Source organism: Oncorhynchus kisutch, linkage group LG5 (genome assembly GCF_002021735.2).
Source record: "Oncorhynchus kisutch isolate 150728-3 linkage group LG5, Okis_V2, whole genome shotgun sequence".
NCBI lineage: Eukaryota > Metazoa > Chordata > Actinopteri > Salmoniformes > Salmonidae > Oncorhynchus > Oncorhynchus kisutch.
The window spans coordinates 68,153,834-68,173,061 of NC_034178.2; the positions used below are offsets into that span (position 1 = coordinate 68,153,834).

General features: G+C 43.7%; 1 protein-coding gene across 1 annotated transcript; it reads left to right on the forward strand.

Moving 5' to 3' along the window:
- The first annotated feature begins 4,876 nt into the window (after nucleotides 1–4,876).
- LOC109891452 (biogenesis of lysosomal organelles complex-1, subunit 1) lies at nucleotides 4,877–19,228 on the forward strand. Its single transcript, XM_020484008.2, has 4 exons — nucleotides 4,877–5,074; nucleotides 6,613–6,685; nucleotides 7,601–7,733; nucleotides 17,031–19,228. The coding sequence occupies exons 1-4, from the start codon at nucleotides 5,014–5,016 to the stop codon at nucleotides 17,139–17,141; spliced, it is 378 nt and encodes a 125-aa protein (XP_020339597.1). The 5' UTR covers nucleotides 4,877–5,013; the 3' UTR covers nucleotides 17,142–19,228.

The window sequence follows — 19,228 nt, forward strand, 5'->3', positions numbered from 1 at the left end:
AGTGGGGAAGATGGGTGACACCTGGAGGGGGGTGGAGACAAGCACAAGGACAGGTGAAGCAGATCAGGGCGTGACAAGTTGAGTATGGGGGCTGTATGGGAATAGGATTACAGATAAGCACACCACCCAGTCATAATACCACGGTGTGGTGTCCCAGTCATGGTGTCCCAGTCATGGTGTCCCAGTCATGGTGTCCCAGTCATGGTGTCCCAGTCATGGTGTCCCAGTCATGGTGTCCCAGTCATGGTGTCCCAGTCATGGTGTCCCTTGAATGAAACAAATGTGATTTCTTTACTTTTTGGAAGGCTACAGTGGGTCTGGATGAACTTGGAGACAACAGTAGTTTTGTCCCTGTCATGTTTCTTTCCTTTCTCTCTGCAGATTTACAGAACAGGGAATACACTGCCTTTTCACGGTCATCACTAGTTTAGTTACCACAGCCACAAAGTCATAAACCCTAACTATTTCTACAATTTATATTCTTAAAATCTGATTTGAAACCTAACGTTAACCTTAACCACACTGCTAACCTTATGCCTAACCCTAACCTCATGCCTAACCAAAAACCAAAAAGCTCATTTTAGTTTTCAGAAATGTTTACCACATAGCCACTTTTGACTTGTGTCTGTGGTAACTAGTGGAAACCCTAATTTTATAGGTGGAGGTGCATTCTCCATCATACCTGCTACCAGTCAGAGCACACAAACAATTAATTCAAAAGGCTAAATCATTTTGGGCTAAATCATAGAGAATGATAGAAACCTCAAGCGGCCAAAAGGCTGCATTAGCATGGGCAGCACCATTGAGGGCTTCCACACAGATGTTCCATTATATTGCCCAGACACTCCATTGGCCGCTCTAACAATGAAAATAAATGTCTTAAAAAAATGGAAGGCAGGGCCTCCCGAGTGGTGCAACTGTCTAAGGCACTGCATCGCAATGCTTGAGGCGTCACTTACAGACCCGGGGTCGATCCCGTGCTGTGCCACAGCCGGCTGTGACTGGGAGACCAATGAGACGGTGCACAATTGGCCCAGCGTCGTACGGGTTAGGGGAGGGCTTGGCTTGCCGGGATGTCCCTGTCCCATTGCGCTCTGGTGACTCCTAGGCCGGGCGCATGCATGCTAACCTCAGTTGTACGGTGCTTCCTCGGTCACATTGGTGCGGCTGGTTTCCAGGTTAAGAGAGCAGTGCGGCTTGGCAGGGTCATGTTTCGGAGGACGCATGGCTCTCGACCTTTGTGTCTCCCGAGTCTGTACGGGAGTTTCAGCTATGGGACAAGACTATAACTACCAATTAGGGAGAAAAAGTGGTAAAAAATTAATAAATAAATTGAAGGCAGTTGGGAGAAGGAAAGATCAGGTGGGGCCATTCTGCCAATGAGTGCAGATACAAATGTGAACAACCACAACGGGCTAGGGACATCCCTAAAATGTAAAATAGGCAGGGTAGGGACGGGATGTCCCAAGGATGCTGGAGAGCACTAACAGGCACAACTCTGATATAAAGTATTTTTTCTCCTTATATCAGTAGGCCTACACAAAACTTCTATTCAATCAAGTAAACCTCACGTGCTTCTACACCTGCATTGCTTGCTGTTTGAGGTTTTAGGCTGGGTTTCTGTACAGCTTGAGATTTCAGCTGATGTACGAAGGGCTTTATAAATACATTTGATTTGATTTGACACATTTTTTTTTTGATTTGAGCAAATAAGCCATTAAATTTAGTTTGTTGACCAAATTTGACCTCTGTACAAAAACTCCTCGTTTGGTAAAAAATAGAAAACACCACCTGCTGGAGTCGACAGCTTTTGGGCTGAGTTACCCCTCTCGCTTCGCCTCTTTCTCTCTGGCTGCCATCATTTTAATGTAGAAAACTGGGTGGGACTTCCAACATAATGTCTCTTTGTTTTCCAGTCCAACAGCAGTGTATCCCTCAAGCCATCTGGGGCATGAACATCCTGTGCCCGTGTGATCCGAGAGCAAATGTCCAGTTGTAGAGACTAAAGCACATCGATATTTTGAACATCACAGAAATGATCTCCCACCGTGCCCATGATAAAGTTAACTACGTTACTTTAGTTGGCTTCTTGGAGCATAACTTGTATGTAATATAACCTATTCTGGGAGCCGTGTGTGTGTGTGTGTGTGTGTGTGTGTGTGTGTGTGTACGACCTATGTGGAATATTCTTGGACTTTTGTCTTCCCTGAAAACAGGTACTCACACGAGGAGCAATATGAGTCCACACAATGAAGTAGAAACTGTCCCTTCCAGTGATGTGGAGTTGACCTTGGACCTGGTGGCAGTAAGGATGGTCTTCATGGAGACGGTAAGAAATATAAATACTTTGAATATTCAACATAGGGACACAATGACCTCCACCACTCCAGATCCCGTGACCCAAGGCCTTGACTCCTGCACATCCATCCTTGTAGCCATTTGAAATGCCTTGATGCCCTCTTCGTTATCTGTCCCCCACTTTATAGACAACATCTGATCGGAGGACCCCTTTTTAGCAGCGACAGAGTAACGCGCTTGGCCCTAACCACTGCTCCATAATTGCTGGCCATCAACCTCCCTCTCATATTGTGCCAGTTGGGTTTGATGCGCTGTCCAACTTGCCTGCCGTATAGCCTCCTGCTGCTCCACCGACAGCAAACAAGCCAGGCAGGATGTCTGCATGCCCCAGGTGCGCTTGTTTTTAACCATGCCAGTACAGACAGGGATGACAGGGAGGGTAGTGGTTGTTCTGGCACAGGTTCAAGGAGACATGCCATTCCACTGAACGGAGATAGAGGGTTGTAGTCTTCAGCCAAATATAGGTCCTCCATTGACTGCACCTGGTTGGGCCACGGCTGGCTTCCTCCAATCACATTCCACATCTGTATGGACGATATTGTGAACTGCCATAATAGGTTGCATGGCTACACTGATAAGCTCCATGGAGGCATTTGTATGTGGCAGAGAGAATCCCCTGGTCACCTATAGAGACCTGCCGAGATGAAGGATGTTACTTGACACATGTCTTTCAATGCCTGACTTTGAAGACCTTGAAATGCATTTGTTGAAAGAAATGTGCTATATAAATCAAGTTTGATTTGATTGATGACACTACAGCTGTAGAATATTAATAAACTGTCATTTTCATGAGGACAAGTGCAGTTTTTCCATAAAGTCCCAAGTTTTCAATTAAAAGTTTATCACTTGACATATAGCTGTGTTCAAATACCCATTTCATAAAAGGATCATATAAGTCAAGACTGAATGTACCACTCCAAATAAATACTGTGCCTTTGAAGATTTGTCTTTGGTCATGCAACTACAATACAGACTGGATGTATAAACAAAGTGAATTCTGAATGTCAATAGATTTTTTGATTTATTCTCATCAATGACAACATTCTAGAACTTAGTTATCACTCATCTAAGTCTGGTATCTGGGGTAATCTGGTTAATGGTTATATAATTGATTAATTAAGTAGCTCTTTCCTTGTAGAATGTTGACAGCTGTATAGAACACATTGTATTGCTAAGATGCTCAAACTTAACTTAATAGCTACACTCACTGAGACAGGATAAACGTTATCCCTCGTGCTGGCCCTGACCAAACCGGTAGGTTTCCCCTCACTATAGCTGCACTTCTCATCATGGCCAGACTGAGAGTGGTCTTCTCCCCTTTTAATGCTCCTATGCTGATCCTTGACAAATGCCATAAGGTCTGAAATAGACACCAAAGTCGACATGTTGTACAAACAATTGAATGCTAAGTAATACATTATTATTATTTTTATTTACTACTCTGCTAACTAGCTAGCTAAAGTGTAGTCAGTGGTTACTGTAGCTAAAACTGAGAAAGGGGACTGAAGAGGTTCAACACTTTATTCCATTCATGTCAATACAGCACATGGATTCATCATGGATTGGGGACAGGTCTCTGATCACGCTGGTGAATGGTAGATGACATTGTCAGTTAGAAATGAGGTGCTGGAGCTTCCTGCTAAATTTGTAGTCTTGCTGCGGCCTTTTCTGTTAATTATTTAGCATTTTTGAGTAAATTAAGGCAAATATATTGATAAAACTGACCTTGTCCGAGAGATAATTACATGGTTATCAAAATGTCACACCAAGGTAAGCCTGAACCAAACACATACTTAAACACATATAAGTGTTTGTAAAATTCACTATAGCTGTGTTCAAATACCCATACTAACAAACTGTATACTACATACTTAATGAGTATACGGTGAACGAACTGTATTCTTTCAGTCGAGTGTACTACAAACATTATTGGGCACAGTCAACAGCACAAAGGTCAAGAAGGTAGAGACAACAATACATCACACAAAGCAGCCACAACTGCCAGTAAGAGTGTCCATGATTGAGTCTTTGAATTAAGAGATTGATATAAAATTGTCCTGGGATAAACCAACAAGCGATATGTTTCAGTAAGATTGGATTCTTTGCATGTACAGTAATGATTATCAACTGTACTGCAGGGATTGGTATTTATTACTAATTGTTGTGAGTGTAGTGTTAGATGGTTGGGTATTGTTGTATTTTTTATTATATTATTTATTTAAAATTATTATTTTATTATATACTAGTATGTGGCGGTAATGCAACATTTATTGGATGCCAACCACCGTCAAGCCTCATTTAGGCTCCCGAGTGGTGTAGTGGTCTAAGGCACTGCATCTCAGTGCAAGAGGTGCCCACAGTCCCTGGTCCGAATCCAGGTTGTATCACATCTGGCTGTGCCATAGGGCAGTACACAATTGGCCCAGCATCGTCCGGGTTTGGCCGTCATTGTAAATAAGAATTTCTTCTTAATTGACTTGCCTAGTTATATAAAAGTTACATTTAAAAAAAGAAGAAGAAGACGAAGAAGATCACGTGGTACAAGTCTCTTCCGCATTGGGCGGTCTCGTGACAACAGCTCTGAGTTCTGATAGCTTTGCTAAATTAAAATATCTCTTGATTAAAACGTTCAACTGAACGAACAAAAACGTGAAAATGCTTTCCCGTTTATTAAAGGAACACCAATCGAAGCAGAACGAACGAAAAGAACTTCAAGGTGAGAGGAAAGAAGGTATCGTGTGAAACTGAAGTTGTCTGATTAGCTAGCGATAGTTATGCTAAAACAATACTACTAAATATAGCTAGCTAGCTTATTTGCGAGCAGCAACGTTAAGCTTGTTCTAGTTAAGTTACTTGTGATCCTGAACCTAGACTGACACAAAGGCAGACAACTGTTGAAAATGCATGAGATGGTATTGTGAAAAGTATTGTGAATTTCGTGACTAACTGCATGCTAGCTTATTTTAACTAATAAATGGCCATTCACACCAAGGTCAATGACTAACTATAACGACATATAATACATAACTATAAAACGTTGGCGAGCATCCACACTAGAGGAGAGTGTATTGTTATACAGTAGCCTACACCTGCCAATGAACTTAACAAAACCTCCTATTGCTCGCTGTAGGCCTATGAATAAGGTAACAAACCATTCTGTCCTTCCGGGTGTGTTAGTTGTCATAGTGACTTCTTCCTCCTTCCAAATCAAATTTTATTGGTCACATATACATATTTAGATGGTATTGCAGGTGTAGTGAAATGATTGTGTTCCTAGCTCCAACAGTGCAGTAGTATCTAACAATTCACAACAATACAAAAAATCAGCAGTTGGGTTTCCGATATGCTGCATATTTTTTATTTATTTCACCTTTATTTAACCAAGTAGGCTAGTTGAGAACAAGTTCTCATTTACAACTGCGACCAAATTTTCATACCTAGGCTATAACAACACAATGTAATAATGCATATTTTTTTGCAGTGAATGTAATTTCAATAACCCTGTGTTCTGAATGCATGTTTCATTCCCAAATAATACAAATCTGATCTGCAACTATTTGGGTCAGTAATTTGAATTTCTAGACAGTTTACAAGGTCCAGAAAGGCACATTAGCGACCAGTCAGTGTGTATTTTGTCAGGATGTTATCAGCGTTAACAGATACTATTGGTAAATATGTGCTGTTTGTTGTGGATTATAATTCTCCCAAAATGTTCTAGAATTAATGTTGCCAACAATATGCTCACATGTCTAGTTGCCCAGGCAAGTTTACTGTGCGCTCCTCTCTCCTCTCCAAGCAGCCTCGCACACCTAGAACTAAGAACACTTCAATCAAACACGTTTTTGATTTCATTGGAGGGACAGGGGGAAAAAATCACTCTGAAAGTGATCCAAAACGATGGCTCTCGTTTTCCACTATTTTTGTAGTTATCGTTGTAGTATGAATGCACCTGTTAACTTGAATTAGATTATAACAATAAAACCGTTCTCATTCTTGATGTGGACGGCCCTTAACTATGGTCCCATCATGCAACGACGACAACAAATTGTATCTAGTTCAGTGTTCGTAGAGGAACTCACACTGATGCCCAAAGCTAGCTAGCGCATAACTAAGTAGCCTCAGAAATCAGCTAGCTAGCTTCTCGCTATGTCTGGACCTGATGGCTAACCAGTTAGCTGCCCATGCTGCCATCTCCAGTGGAGGCAAATTCCATTCACCCATGACATGACAGCTGTTTTCTTTTTCCCTGCACAGAGGGACGTAGACGAGAGGCAATTACTGCTGCCACCTGTCTAACAGAAGCCTTGGTGGACCACCTTAATGTGGGGTATGTATGCCCTGTTCGTAACTCTTTTATGTGACCCATTCTATGTCCCATTGGGTTCAAGTAATTCAGCTGTTCAACTCAGCCAATTCAGTTCAAATGGCTTGACATGTGACATATTAGACATTTGTTGTAACCTGCATTGAAAATGTTTTAGCTACTGTCTTCTGTTTGAGTAGCCTTGGCTTATTATAGCATGTTACAATTGAATAATGCCTGCAAATTGAACCCTGTGGGGCACTGTCCCAGACACAGATTAAACTTCATCCTGGACTAAAAAGCATTTTTAATGGAGATTCTCAAGTGAGTTGTGTTTTCCAGGCCTAGGCATAATCTGTGCTGGAGAAACTACCCCGTTTGTGTGCTTAGCCTTCAATCACTGTGTTAACCAATGATGGCATGTGACTCCACAGCACAATGTACACTGGTAATACAGAATCGTTATGACAGCAACATAAAGGCCAAACCCAAGAAAAGCATCTTAGTGAGCAACAGTTAGACGTGACCACCATTGTTGTGCCACTACATTATATTGCCGTTAACAAAAAGAGGATCAAGTCAAGTGTAGCAACATTTCTCCCCTCTTTGAGATTTAACATTAAGGAGTTCGTAAGGACATCATTTTTACTCTTTTTCAGGAACTGTCAGTCGACTTTCCCTTCAGTTTCCAATATCAAATAGAATGCCTTTGCCCATAAGATGTAATAAGATCAACCTTCTATTGAATAATGGAACTTGGTTAGCTTCCATTCTTGTGCCAAACTTTGCATTCGTTTTCTGATCATCTCCGAACTCTTGTGGCTGATACTGTTGTTATACACATCTATATTGTGTTTATAAGGTGTTATTGTACCTAACTTTGTTTTAACATGCGCTATAGCCCTAGTCATCTTCCAGTTACTGTGTGTTTAACTCCAGGGTGGCCAAGGCGTATGTGAACCAGAGGAAGCTGGACCATGAGGTGAAGACGCTACAGGTGCAGGCCGGCCAGTTCTCCAAGCAGACTGGCCAGTGGATTAGTATGGTGGAAGGCTTCAACCAGGCCCTGAAGGTACACACACACACACACACACATACTCAACCCTATATGGTCTTAGATTAGGAACCAACATCTCTAAATCTTTGGTGAGTGGTAGCAGACATGTTTGAGTGTTTTCAAAGATGCCAGGAGAAGTGGTATGGGGTATTTTCCTTCTGCACCCAAATCAAAGGTATCTTTACTATCCCTAGAGACAGAAGTTAGTTTAAACAGTTCCACTCCTTTTTTTGATGTATCATGAACTCTGTCAATTATCCAGTGAAACATTCTAACGTTCAAAAGCATTTTAGCCGTGTGTGTGTGTGTGTGTGTGTGTGTGTGTGTGTGTATATACATACAGTGGGGCAAAAAAGTATTTAGTTATCCACCAATTGTGCAAGTAGCCTAGTGGGCGGCAGCGTAGCCTAGTGGTTAGAGCGTTGGACTAGTAACCGGAAGGTTGCGAGTTCAAACCCCCGAGCTGACCAGGTACAAATCTGTCGTTCTGCCCCTGAACAGGCAGTTAACCCACTGTTCCCAGGCCGTCATTGAAAATAAGAATGTGTTCTTAACTGACTTGCCTGGTTAAATAAATAAAAAATAAAAAAGTTCTCGCCTTTAAAAACATGAGAGAGGCCTGTAATTTTCATCATAGGTACACTTCAACTATGTCAGACAAAATTAGGAAAAGAAATCCAGAAAATCACATTGTAGGATTTTTAATGAATTTATTTGCAAATTATGGTGGAAAATAAGTATTTGGTCAATAACAAAAGTTTATCTCAATACAAGGTTATATACTCTTTGTTGGCAATTTATTTTATTTTTTATTTTTATTTAACCTTTATTTAACCAGGTAGGCTAGTTGAGAACAAGTTCTCATTTGCAACTGCGACCTGGCCAAGATAAAGCATAGCAGTGTGAGCAGACAACAAAGAGTTACACATGGAGTAAACAATTAACAAGTCAATAACACAGTAGAAAACAAAGGGGGAGTCTATATACAATGTGTGCAGAAGGCATGAGGAGGTAGGCAAATAATTACAATTTTGCAGATTAACACTGGGGTGATGAATGATCAGATGGTCATGTACAGGTAGAGATATTGGTGTGCAAAAGAGCAGAAAAGTAAATAAATAAAAACAGTATGGGGATGAGGTAGGTGAAAAAGGGTGGGCTATTTACCAATAGACTATGTACAGCTGTAGCGATCGGTTAGCTGCTCAAATAGCTGATGTTTGAAGTTGGTGAGGGAGATAAAAGTCTCCAACTTCAGCGATTTTTGCAATTCGTTCCGGTCACAGGCAGCAGAGTACTGGAACGAAAGGCGGCCAAATGAGGTGTTGGCTTTAGGGATGATCAGTGAGATACACCTGCTGGAGCGCGTGCTACGGATGGGTGTTGCCATCGTGACCAGTGAGCTGAGATAAGGCGGAGCTTTACCTAGCATGGACTTGTAGATGACCTGGAGCCAGTGGGTCTGGCGACGAATATGTAGCGAGGGCCAGCCGACTAGAGCATACAAGTCGCAGTGGTGGGTGGTATAAGGTGCTTTAGTGACAAAACGGATGGCACTGTGATAAACTGCATCCAGTTTGCTGAGTAGAGTGTTGGAAGCCATTTTGTAGATGACATCGCCGAAGTCGAGGATCAGTAGGATAGTCAGTTTTACTAGGGTAAGCTTGGCGGCGTGAGTGAAGGAGGCTTTGTTGCGGAATAGAAAGCCGACTCTTGATTTGATTTTCGATTGGAGATGTTTGATATGAGTTTGGAAGGAGAGTTTGCAGTCTAGCCAGACACCTAGGTACTTATAGACGTCCACATATTCTAGGTCGGAACCATCCAGGGTGGTGATGCTAGTCGGGCATGCGGGTGCAGGCAGCGACCGGTTGAAAAGCATGCATTTGGTTTTACTAGCGTTTAAGAGCAGTTGGAGGCCACGGAAGGAGTGTTGTATGGCATTGAAGCTTGTTTGGAGGTTAGATAGCACAGTGTCCAAAGACGGGCCGAAAGTATATAGAATGGTGTCGTCTGCGTAGAGGTGGATCAGGGAATCGCCCGCAGCAAGAGCAACATCATTGATATACACAGAGAAAAGAGTCGGCCCGAGAATTGAACCCTGTGGCACCCCCATAGAGACTGCCAGAGGACCAGACAGCATGCCCTCCGATTTGACGCACTGAACTCTGTCTGCAAAGTAATTGATGAACCAGGCAAGGCAGTCATCCGAAAAACCGAGGCTCCTGAGTCTGCCGATAAGAATATGGTGATTGACAGAGTCGAAAGCCTTGGCAAGGTCGATAAAGACGGCTGCACAGTACTGTCTTTTATCGATGGCGGTTATGATATCGTTGAGTACCTTGTGTGGCTGAGGTGCACCCATGACCGGCTCGGAAACCAGATTGCACAGCGGAGAAGGTACGGTGGGATTCGAGATGGTCAGTGACCTGTTTGTTGACTTGGCTTTCGAAGACCTTAGATAGGCAGGGCAGGATGGATATAGGTCTGTAACAGTTTGGGTCCAGGGTGTCTCCCCCTTTGAAAAGGGGGATGACTGCGGCAGCTTTCCAATCCTTGGGGATCTCAGACGATATGAAAGAGAGGTTGAACAGGCTGGTAATAGGGGTTGCGACAATGGTGGCAGATAGTTTCAGAAATAGAGGGTCCAGATTGTCAAGCCCAGCTGATTTGTACGGGTCCAGGTTTTGCAGCTCTTTCAGAACATCTGCTATCTGGATTTGGTTGGCTGTTGGCCGAGGTTGAAGTAGCCAGGCGGAAGGCATGGCCAGCCGTTGAGAAATGCTTATTGAAGTTTTCGATAATCATGGATTTATCAGTGGTGACCGTGTTACCTAGCCTCAGTGCAGTGGGCAGCTGGGAGGAGGTGCTCTTGTTCTCCATGGACTTCACGGTGTCCCAGAACTTTTTGGAGTTGGAGCTACAGGATGCAAACTTCTGCCTGAAGAAGCTGGCCTTAGCTTTCCTGACTGACTGCGTGTATTGGTTCCGGACTTCCCTGAACAGTTGCATATCACGGGGACTATTCGATGCTATTGCAGTCCGCCACAGGATGTTTTTGTGCTGGTCGAGGGCAGTCAGGTCTGGGGTGAACCAAGGGCTGTATCTGTTCTTAGTTCTGCATTTTTTGAACGGAGCATGCTTATCTAAAATGGTGAGGAAGTTGCTTTTAAAGAATGACCAGGCATCCTCAACTGACGGGATGAGGTCAATGTCCTTCCAGGATACCCGGGCCAGGTCGATTAGAAAGGCCTGCTCACAGAAGTGTTTTAGGGAGCGTTTGACAGTGATGAGAGGTGGTCGTTTGACTGCGGCTCCGTAGCGGATACAGGCAATGAGGCAGTGATCGCTGAGATCCTGGTTGAAGACAGCGGAGGTGTATTTGGAGGGCCAGTTGGTCAGGATGACGTCTATGAGGGTGCCCTTGTTTACAGAGTTAGGGTTGTACCTGATGGGTTCCTTGATGATTTGTGTGAGATTGAGGGCATCTAGCTTAGATTGTAGGACTGGCGGGGTGTTAAGCATATCCCAGTTTAGGTCACCTAACAGAACAAACTCTGAAGCTAGATGGGGGGCGATCAATTCACAAATGGTGTCCAGGGCACAGCTGGGAGCTGAGGGGGGTCGGTAGCAGGCGGCAACCGTGAGAGACTTATTTCTGGAGAGAGTAATTTTCAAAATTAGTAGTTCGAACTGTTTGGGTATGGACCTGGAAAGTATGACATTACTTTGTAGGCTATCTCTGCAGTAAACTGCAACTCCTCCCCCTTTGGCAGTTCTATCTTGACGGAAGATGTTATAGTTGGGTATGGAAATCTCTGAATTTTTGGTGGCCTTCCTGAGCCAGGATTCAGACACAGCAAGGACATCCGGGTTAGCAGAGTGTGCTAAAGCAGTGAGTAAGACAAACTTAGGGAGGAGGCTTCTGATGTTGACATGCATGAAACCAAGGCTTTTTCGATCACAGAAGTCAACAAATGAGGGTGCCTGAGGACATGCAGGGCCTGGGTTTACCTCCACATCACCCGCGGAACAGAGAAGGAGTAGTATGAGGGTGCGGCTAAAGGCTATCAAAACTGGTCGCCTAGAGCGTTGGGGACAGAGAATAAGAGGAGCAGGTTTCTGGGCATGGTAGAATATATTCAGGGCATAATGCGCAGACAGGGGTATGGTGGGGTGCGGGTACAGCGGAGGTAAGCCCAGGCACTGGGTGATGATGAGAGAGGTTGTATCTCTGGACATGCTGGTAGTAATGGGTGAGGTCACCGCATGTGTGTGAGGTGGGACAAAGGAGTTATCAGGGGCATGAAGAGTGGAACTAGGGGCTCCATTGTGAACTAAAACAATGATAACTAACCTGAACAACAGTATACAAGGCATATTGACATTTGAGAGAAACATACAGCGAGGCATGCAGTAATCACAGGTGTTGAATTGGGAAAGCTAGCTAAAACAGTAGGTGAGACAACAGCTAATCAGCTAGCACAACAACAGCAGGTAAAATGGCGTAGACTAGGCAACGGGGCCAACAGATAAAACAAACAAGCAGAATGGAGTACCGTGATTAATGGACAGTCCAGCGTGCATCAGCTATGTAGCCAAGAGATCAGTGTCCAGGGGGCAGCGGTGGATGGGGCAGGGAAGCTGGACTGGCGAGTGTTATCCAGGTTAAAAAAAACTAACAATAACTAAATAGCTTGTAGCTAGTTAGCTGGTTAGCTTCTGGAGGTTCTTGAGTGTGTTCTAAAAATAAAAAAATTATAGCGATTCCGTATCACATTGGGTGAGGCAGGTTTCCGGAAGGTATAAACAAATTAAAAGTCAAAAGAGAGAAAGTAAATATGGGTCCGGTGAGCGTTTGGGACGCGGCGATTCAGGTGGTTAGCAGGCCTGTGCTAACAAGCTAACAGTTTGTAGGCCCGGGCTAGACAAGGTAGCAGTTAGCGGACCGGAGCTGGACAAGCTAGCAGTTAGCAGGCCGAATTAGCAAGCAGGGAGATAGTGAGGGCTAGAGGGTTAGCCTTTGGGGGACGTCGCGATGGGGTGAGTCTGTTTATTCCTCTTCATGCGATGACATCGATAGACCGGTCGTGGGCCCGGGTATTGTAGCTCAGGAGTATGCTACGGTGGTAGCACAGGTGCTACGGCCGGGCTAGCTTCAAGCTAAGTGGGTGGAAACGCTAGCCAGGAGTAATCTGGGGTTGCGGTTTAGCTAGATAGCTAGTTGCTGAAAAATCCAGCTGAAAGATGTTCCGTTTGCGGTGGGAATCCGGGGATGAATCCGGTGATGAAAAATAAATAGGTCCGTTATGCTCTGGTTAGCTGGCTAGCTTCAGTTGAGGGGTCCCGAAGTAAATATAAATACTTTAGGAATTTAGGAAAAAATAGCTACATTGGGTGAGTCGGGTTGCAGGAGAGTATTTGGAAGCTTAGGGTTTAGCAAAATGTTTTCAAAGAGATATGTGGAGAAAATATGTAAAAAAACGAAAAAGAAACGATAAATACAGGGACACGACAGGACGACTTACTGCTACGCCATCTTGGAACGCAATGACAGAGGTCAAACGTTTTCTAAAAAAGTATATACAATTACAGTAGGCCTCAAGCACATCAATGTATATCTGTGACTCACAGAAAGCTACTGTTCTACCAAGACCACTCTTTCTCAGCTGTAAGACAATCTCTGTGCTGTGTCTTTGTTAGCATAGTGGAGGTAACTGAGGTATGAAGGAAATCCAAACCCTTGTTGTTGAACATCAAACACATTCCCTCTCTCTGGCCTTCTACAATGTCCTGAGAAGCTGGTGCATTATCCTTGTCATATACTGCAAACTGAGAAAAGAAGGTGTCACTAGCCTGAGGGACCTTGGCTTGGTCAGGGGGGGGGGGGGGGGGGGGGGGGGGGGGGGTGCTTTATTCCCGTCAAAATATTTCTGAGTCATCTCAGTCATGGCTTATTTTTTGCTTTGTCAAGAGGATGACTTTCAGGACATTCTGACAATGAGATGAACCTCCATCATGTCTGGTTCTCATTCATAAAGTTGACAGTACCACCCCCTTGTGGCAGGAAATTGTCATTACCATAGACGCAGTGCAAATATTCCACATTTTGTTACATTACAGCCTTATTCTAAAATGTATTAAATGAACAAATGTCCTCAATCTACACACAATACCCTATAATGACAAAGCAAAAACAGGTTTTTAGAAATGTTCAAAATAAAAAAACAAACCTTATTCACATAAGTGTTCAGACCCTTTGCTATGAAACTTGAACTTGAGCTCAGGTGCATCCTCTTTCCATTAATCATCCTTTATGTTTCTACAACTTGATTGGAGTCCACCTGTGGTAAATTCAATTGATTGGATATGATTTGGAAAGGCACACACCTGTCTATATATGGACCCACAGTTATCAGTGCACGTCAGAGCAATCACCAAGCCATGACGTTGAAGGAATTGTCCGTAGAGCACAGAGACAGGATTGTGTCGAGGCACAGATCTGGGGAAGGGTTCCAAAACATTTCTGCAGCATTGAAGGTCCCCAAGAACACAGTGGTCTCTATCATTCTTAAATGGAAGAAGTTTGAACCACCAAGAATCTTCCTAGAGCTGGCCGCCCAGCCAAGCTGAGCAATCAGGGGAGAAGGGCCTAGGTCAGGGAGGTTACCAAGAATCAGATGGTCACTCTGACAGAGCTCCAGAGTTCCTCTGTGGAGATGGTTGTCCTTCTGGAAGGTTCTCCCATCTCTGCAGCACTCCACCAATCAGGCCTTTATGGTAGAATTGCCAGACGGAGGTATTGCTTGCCTGAGGTAGAGTACCTCATGATAAGCTGTAGGCCACACTATCTACCAAGAAAGTTTTAATCTATATTTTTCGTAGCTATCTATTTCCCACAACAAACTGATGCTGGCACTAAAGCCACACTCAACGAGCTGTATACAACCATAAGCAAACTTGAAAATGGTTTTCCAGAAGCGCCGCTCCTAGTGGCCGGGGACTTTCATGCATATAAACTTAAATCCGTGTTACCTCATTTCTACCAGCATGTTACATGTGCAACCAGAGGGGGAAAAAAACTCTAGAGCACCTTTACTCTACACACAGAGACGCATACAAAGCTCTCCCTCGTCCTCCATTTGGCAAATCTGACCATAATTCTATCCTCCTGATTCCTGCTTACAAGCAAAAACTAAATAAGGACGTACCAGTGACTCGCTCAATACGGAAGTGGTCAGGAAACGCAGATGTTGCGCTACAGTACTGTTTTGCAAGCACAGACTGGAAAATGTTCTGGGATTCAGGAGTATACCAACTCAGTCACTGGCTTCATCAATAAGTGGATTGGTCAGTCGTCCCCACGTACATATCCCAACCAGAAGCCATGGATTACCGGCAACATCTGCACAGCGCTAAAGGCTAGACCTGCTGCTTTCAGGGAACTGGACAGTAATCCTGACACTTATATGAAATCACGCTATGCCCTCAGACGGGCTATATGCTTTTCATGCTTGCTTCAAGGCAAGCAACACTGAAGCATGCACGAGAGGACTAGCTGTTCTGGACGACTATGATCACTCTCTCCGTAGCCGATATGAGCAAGACCTTTTAAACAGGTCCACATTCACAAGGATTACCAGGACGTGTAGTTAGAGCATGCGTGGAACAACTAGCAATTGTTTTCACTGACATTTTCAACCTCTCCCTGACCGAGTCTGTAATATCTACATGTTTTAAGCAGACCACCATAGTCCCTGTGCCCAAGAAAGCAAAGGTAACCTGCCTAAATGACTACTGCCCCGTAGTCGGTAGCCATGAAGTGCTTTGAAAGGCTGGTCATGGCTCACATCAAAACCATCATCCCGGAAACCCTAGACCATTCCAATTCGCATACCGCCCCAACAGATCCACAGATGATGCAATCTCTATTGCACTCCACAATGCCCTTTCTCACCTGGACAAAAGGAACACCTATGTGAGTGCTGTTCATTGACAACAAGCTCAGTGTTCAACACCATAGTGCCCACAAAGCTCATCACTAATCTAAGGACCCAGGGACTAAACACCTCCCTCTGCAACTGGATCCTGGACTTCCTGACGTGCTGCCTCCAGGTGCTAAGGGTATGCAACAACACCTCTGCTTAGTCCCTTCCTGTACTCCCTGTTCACCCACGACTGCGTAGCCAAGCACCACTCCAACACCACAACAGTGGTAGGCCTGATCACCAACAACGATAAGATGGCCTATAGGGAGGTCAGAGACCTGGCAGTGTGGTGCCAGGACAACAACTTCTCCCTCCAACATAATTCAAGACAAAGGAGCTGATCGTGGACTACAGGAAAAGGAGGGCCGAACGCGCCCCCTTCACATCAACACGGCTGTAGTGGAGGCAGTTGTGCGTTTCAAGTGTCCACATCACCAAGACAGTCATGAGGAGGGCACGACAACACCTTTTTTCCCCCCAGGAGACTGAAAAGATTTGGCATGGGTCCCCAGATCCTCAAAAGTTCTACAGCTGGACCATCGAGAGCATCCTGACCGGTTGCATCACCGCCTGGTATGGCAACTGCTCGGCATCCGACCGTAAGACGCTACACAGGGTAGTGCGTGCAGCCCAGCCCAGTACATCACTGGAGTCAAGCTTCCTGCCATCCAGGACCTCTATACCAGTGGTGGAAAAAGTACTCAAAATGTAAAGATACTTGGGAGGATAAAAATTTACGGAAAATTCCTAGAGAAAATTGGTTGTCTGCTTTCCAGCAGACACTGGGAGACACATTCACCTTTCAGCAGGACAATTACCTAAAACACAAGGCCAAATCTACACTGGAGTTGCTTACCAAGAAGACATTGAATGTTCCCGAGTGGCCTAGTTACAGTTTTGACTTAAATTGGCTTGAAAATCTATGGTATGACTTGAAAATGGCTGTCTAGCTATGATCAACAACCAACTTGACAGAACTTCAAGAATTTTAGAAATAATAATGTACAAATATTGTTCAGTCCATGTGGGGGACTCTGGGATTTGAGGGTTTTTGTAACTGCTGTTTCTAGAGCCTTAAATTACAACAGCTGTTGTTTACGAAGCAACTGATGAATAAAATTAGATTCTATTTGATCCTATGGTTCTAAGATAAACTTAGCCTTAAGATACTTTTGAGAAACCGGACCCTGGTCATTACCAGAATAACTAAAACAGTTATGCATTTGTAATCTATCTGTGTAGGCTACTTATTCATGTTTAGTTCTAACCCTTCCCATTGTATCTTTAGCTTTGGCTCCTAACCTTTTATCTTTCTCTTGACCAGGAAATCGGTGATGTGGAGAACTGGGCTCGTAGCATTGAGATGGATATGAGAACCATCGCCACAGCTCTGGAGTACGTACACAAGGGGCAGCTCACATCAGCCTCTTCATAGACACTCTGAACCTAAACCCAGAACTGATGGATTGCTGCTAGCGTTGGTAGATGAACACTCTCACTGTGAAAGAGGGGGTGGATTCACAGCGGATACCACAATTCTGGACCCAAAATCCCGATAAGCCATCTATCTCAAAGGACGATACGTGGGTTCAGACATGACTACGGCTTTAAGGCTCTTTCCAGTGTTCATGAGTGACACATTGTGTTACAGTAGGTATGTCTATGGACAAATAAACCTTATTGATCAGAGCATTTATGTCCCATCGGCAATGTTGTTTTGTTAACAGCTCTTGTATTGTTATAGGTCTATACCACATATAATAACCTTGTGGTGGAAATATCTTCCTGTCCACCTACTATGTGTAATAATGGGCCATAACCTCACATCTGGTCCATGTGAATGTAGCAACACTCCTAATAATAAGGATTTAGCCGTTCACACAAACATTATTTTGCCAGTGAGTTGATCAGTGTGGGAGAACGAGGCAAAGCATATCTAACAAATCAATTTTTTAACGATCTTCTCCTGCGAAGATGAATAGGTCAGATTGTGGTGCTAGTCTCTCTAAATTTATTACATTTCCCTATTCCCATGGAGGATGAACAGGACAGCTAGCTGACACGGAACTCAAACCGGCTGTGTGCATGCGCCATTGTGCATAAATGTATTTTGTCCCCCCACGCCAAACGTGATCACGACACGCAGGGTTAAAATATCAAAACAAACTCTGAACCAATTATATTAATTTGGGGACAGGTCAAAAAGCATTAAACATTTATGGCAATTTAGCTAGCTAGCTTGCACTTGCTAGCTAATTTGTCCTATTTAGCTAGCTTGCTGTTGCTAGCTAATTTATCCTGGGTTTCTAATCATTGAGTTGTTATTTTACCTGAAATGCACAAGGTCCTCAACTCCACTAATTAAGCCACACATTAAATGGTCAACTGAATCGTTTCTAGTCATCTCTCCTTCTTCCAGACTTTTTCTTCTCTTGACTTTATATTGCGATTGGCAACTTTCATAAATTAGGTGCATTACCGCCACTGGCCTCGTTCGTCTTTCAGTCACCCACGTGGGTATAACCAATGAGATGGCACGTGGGTACCTGCTTCTATAAACCAATGAGGAGATGGAAGAAGCAGGCCTTGCAGTTCGATCTGCATCAGAAATATAACTGACTTCTATTTTAGCCCTTGGCAACAGACGTGTGGGTGAAATAATTGAATAATATAAATATCAAAATGTATTTTGCGACACTGGAACAAAAGAGGCCTGTTTGTGTAAAAGTAGCGTGGGTAAATTGGATTTATTGGCTTGTAATTACAAGAGCAAGTCTCCTGTTTTAGAAAGAGACTGACTAGTTACTGCCTTCTCCCTGTCTGACTAAAACTACCTACCCTGGTTGTTTCAGAATTCCTGAATGAATATTCATCACTGAGTAAGATGGAAGAGGCAGGACTTGAGGAGCCCTGCACACTATTAACCCAATATTAAATGGATTGTGGCAGCAGGGCAGATCATGCAATAGTCATGTACTCCTTACTCTGCTTATCTTAATCGGCATGCGATCATAATCGAAGTAAGCATATGCCGATTTAAACATCTGGTTTTCTACGCCATCTTTCAAATGATTACGACATGTAAAGAAACTTAATTAGATTTCCAGCGGTGTGTTTGACCTGCACATGTGCCTGAACCAGCAGCACACATTTCCTTTGAATACACAAGTATCCATCTTAGAAATATAGTTTTCTCATACAAACTTTATAGGTCTGAACTCCGTCTCTAATAGGCTCCTCAAAAAATAACAGGGTTGTTGTGCGAGAGCATTTTATTTTGATTGGCGATTTTTCTGCATTCATCAAAGTCCCATCAGGTAGCCTGATTTCAGATGTGTCCATGTTAACAGGATTTTTTGGGGGAGGGGGAATCGTCTTCTTGTAAAAGCATGTAAACATTTTGAAATCAAATGATTATATTAATTGGACTATGTGCACAGAACCGTATTCATTCATGTCAGTCTGGGTTAGCAAGGCTAGCTACCTCTACCCTGTGTAATAAATGTGACGGTAACATCTCAA

Coding starts and splice junctions, on each gene's coding strand:
- LOC109891452 (XM_020484008.2), top strand. CDS start 5,014: ATGCTTTCCCGTTTATTAAAGGAACACCAATCGAAGCAGAACGAACGA. Junction 5,075..6,612: donor CGAACGAAAAGAACTTCAAG/GTGAGAGGAAAG, acceptor TTCCCTGCACAG/AGGGACGTAGACGAGAGGCA. Junction 6,686..7,600: donor GTGGACCACCTTAATGTGGG/GTATGTATGCCC, acceptor GTTTAACTCCAG/GGTGGCCAAGGCGTATGTGA.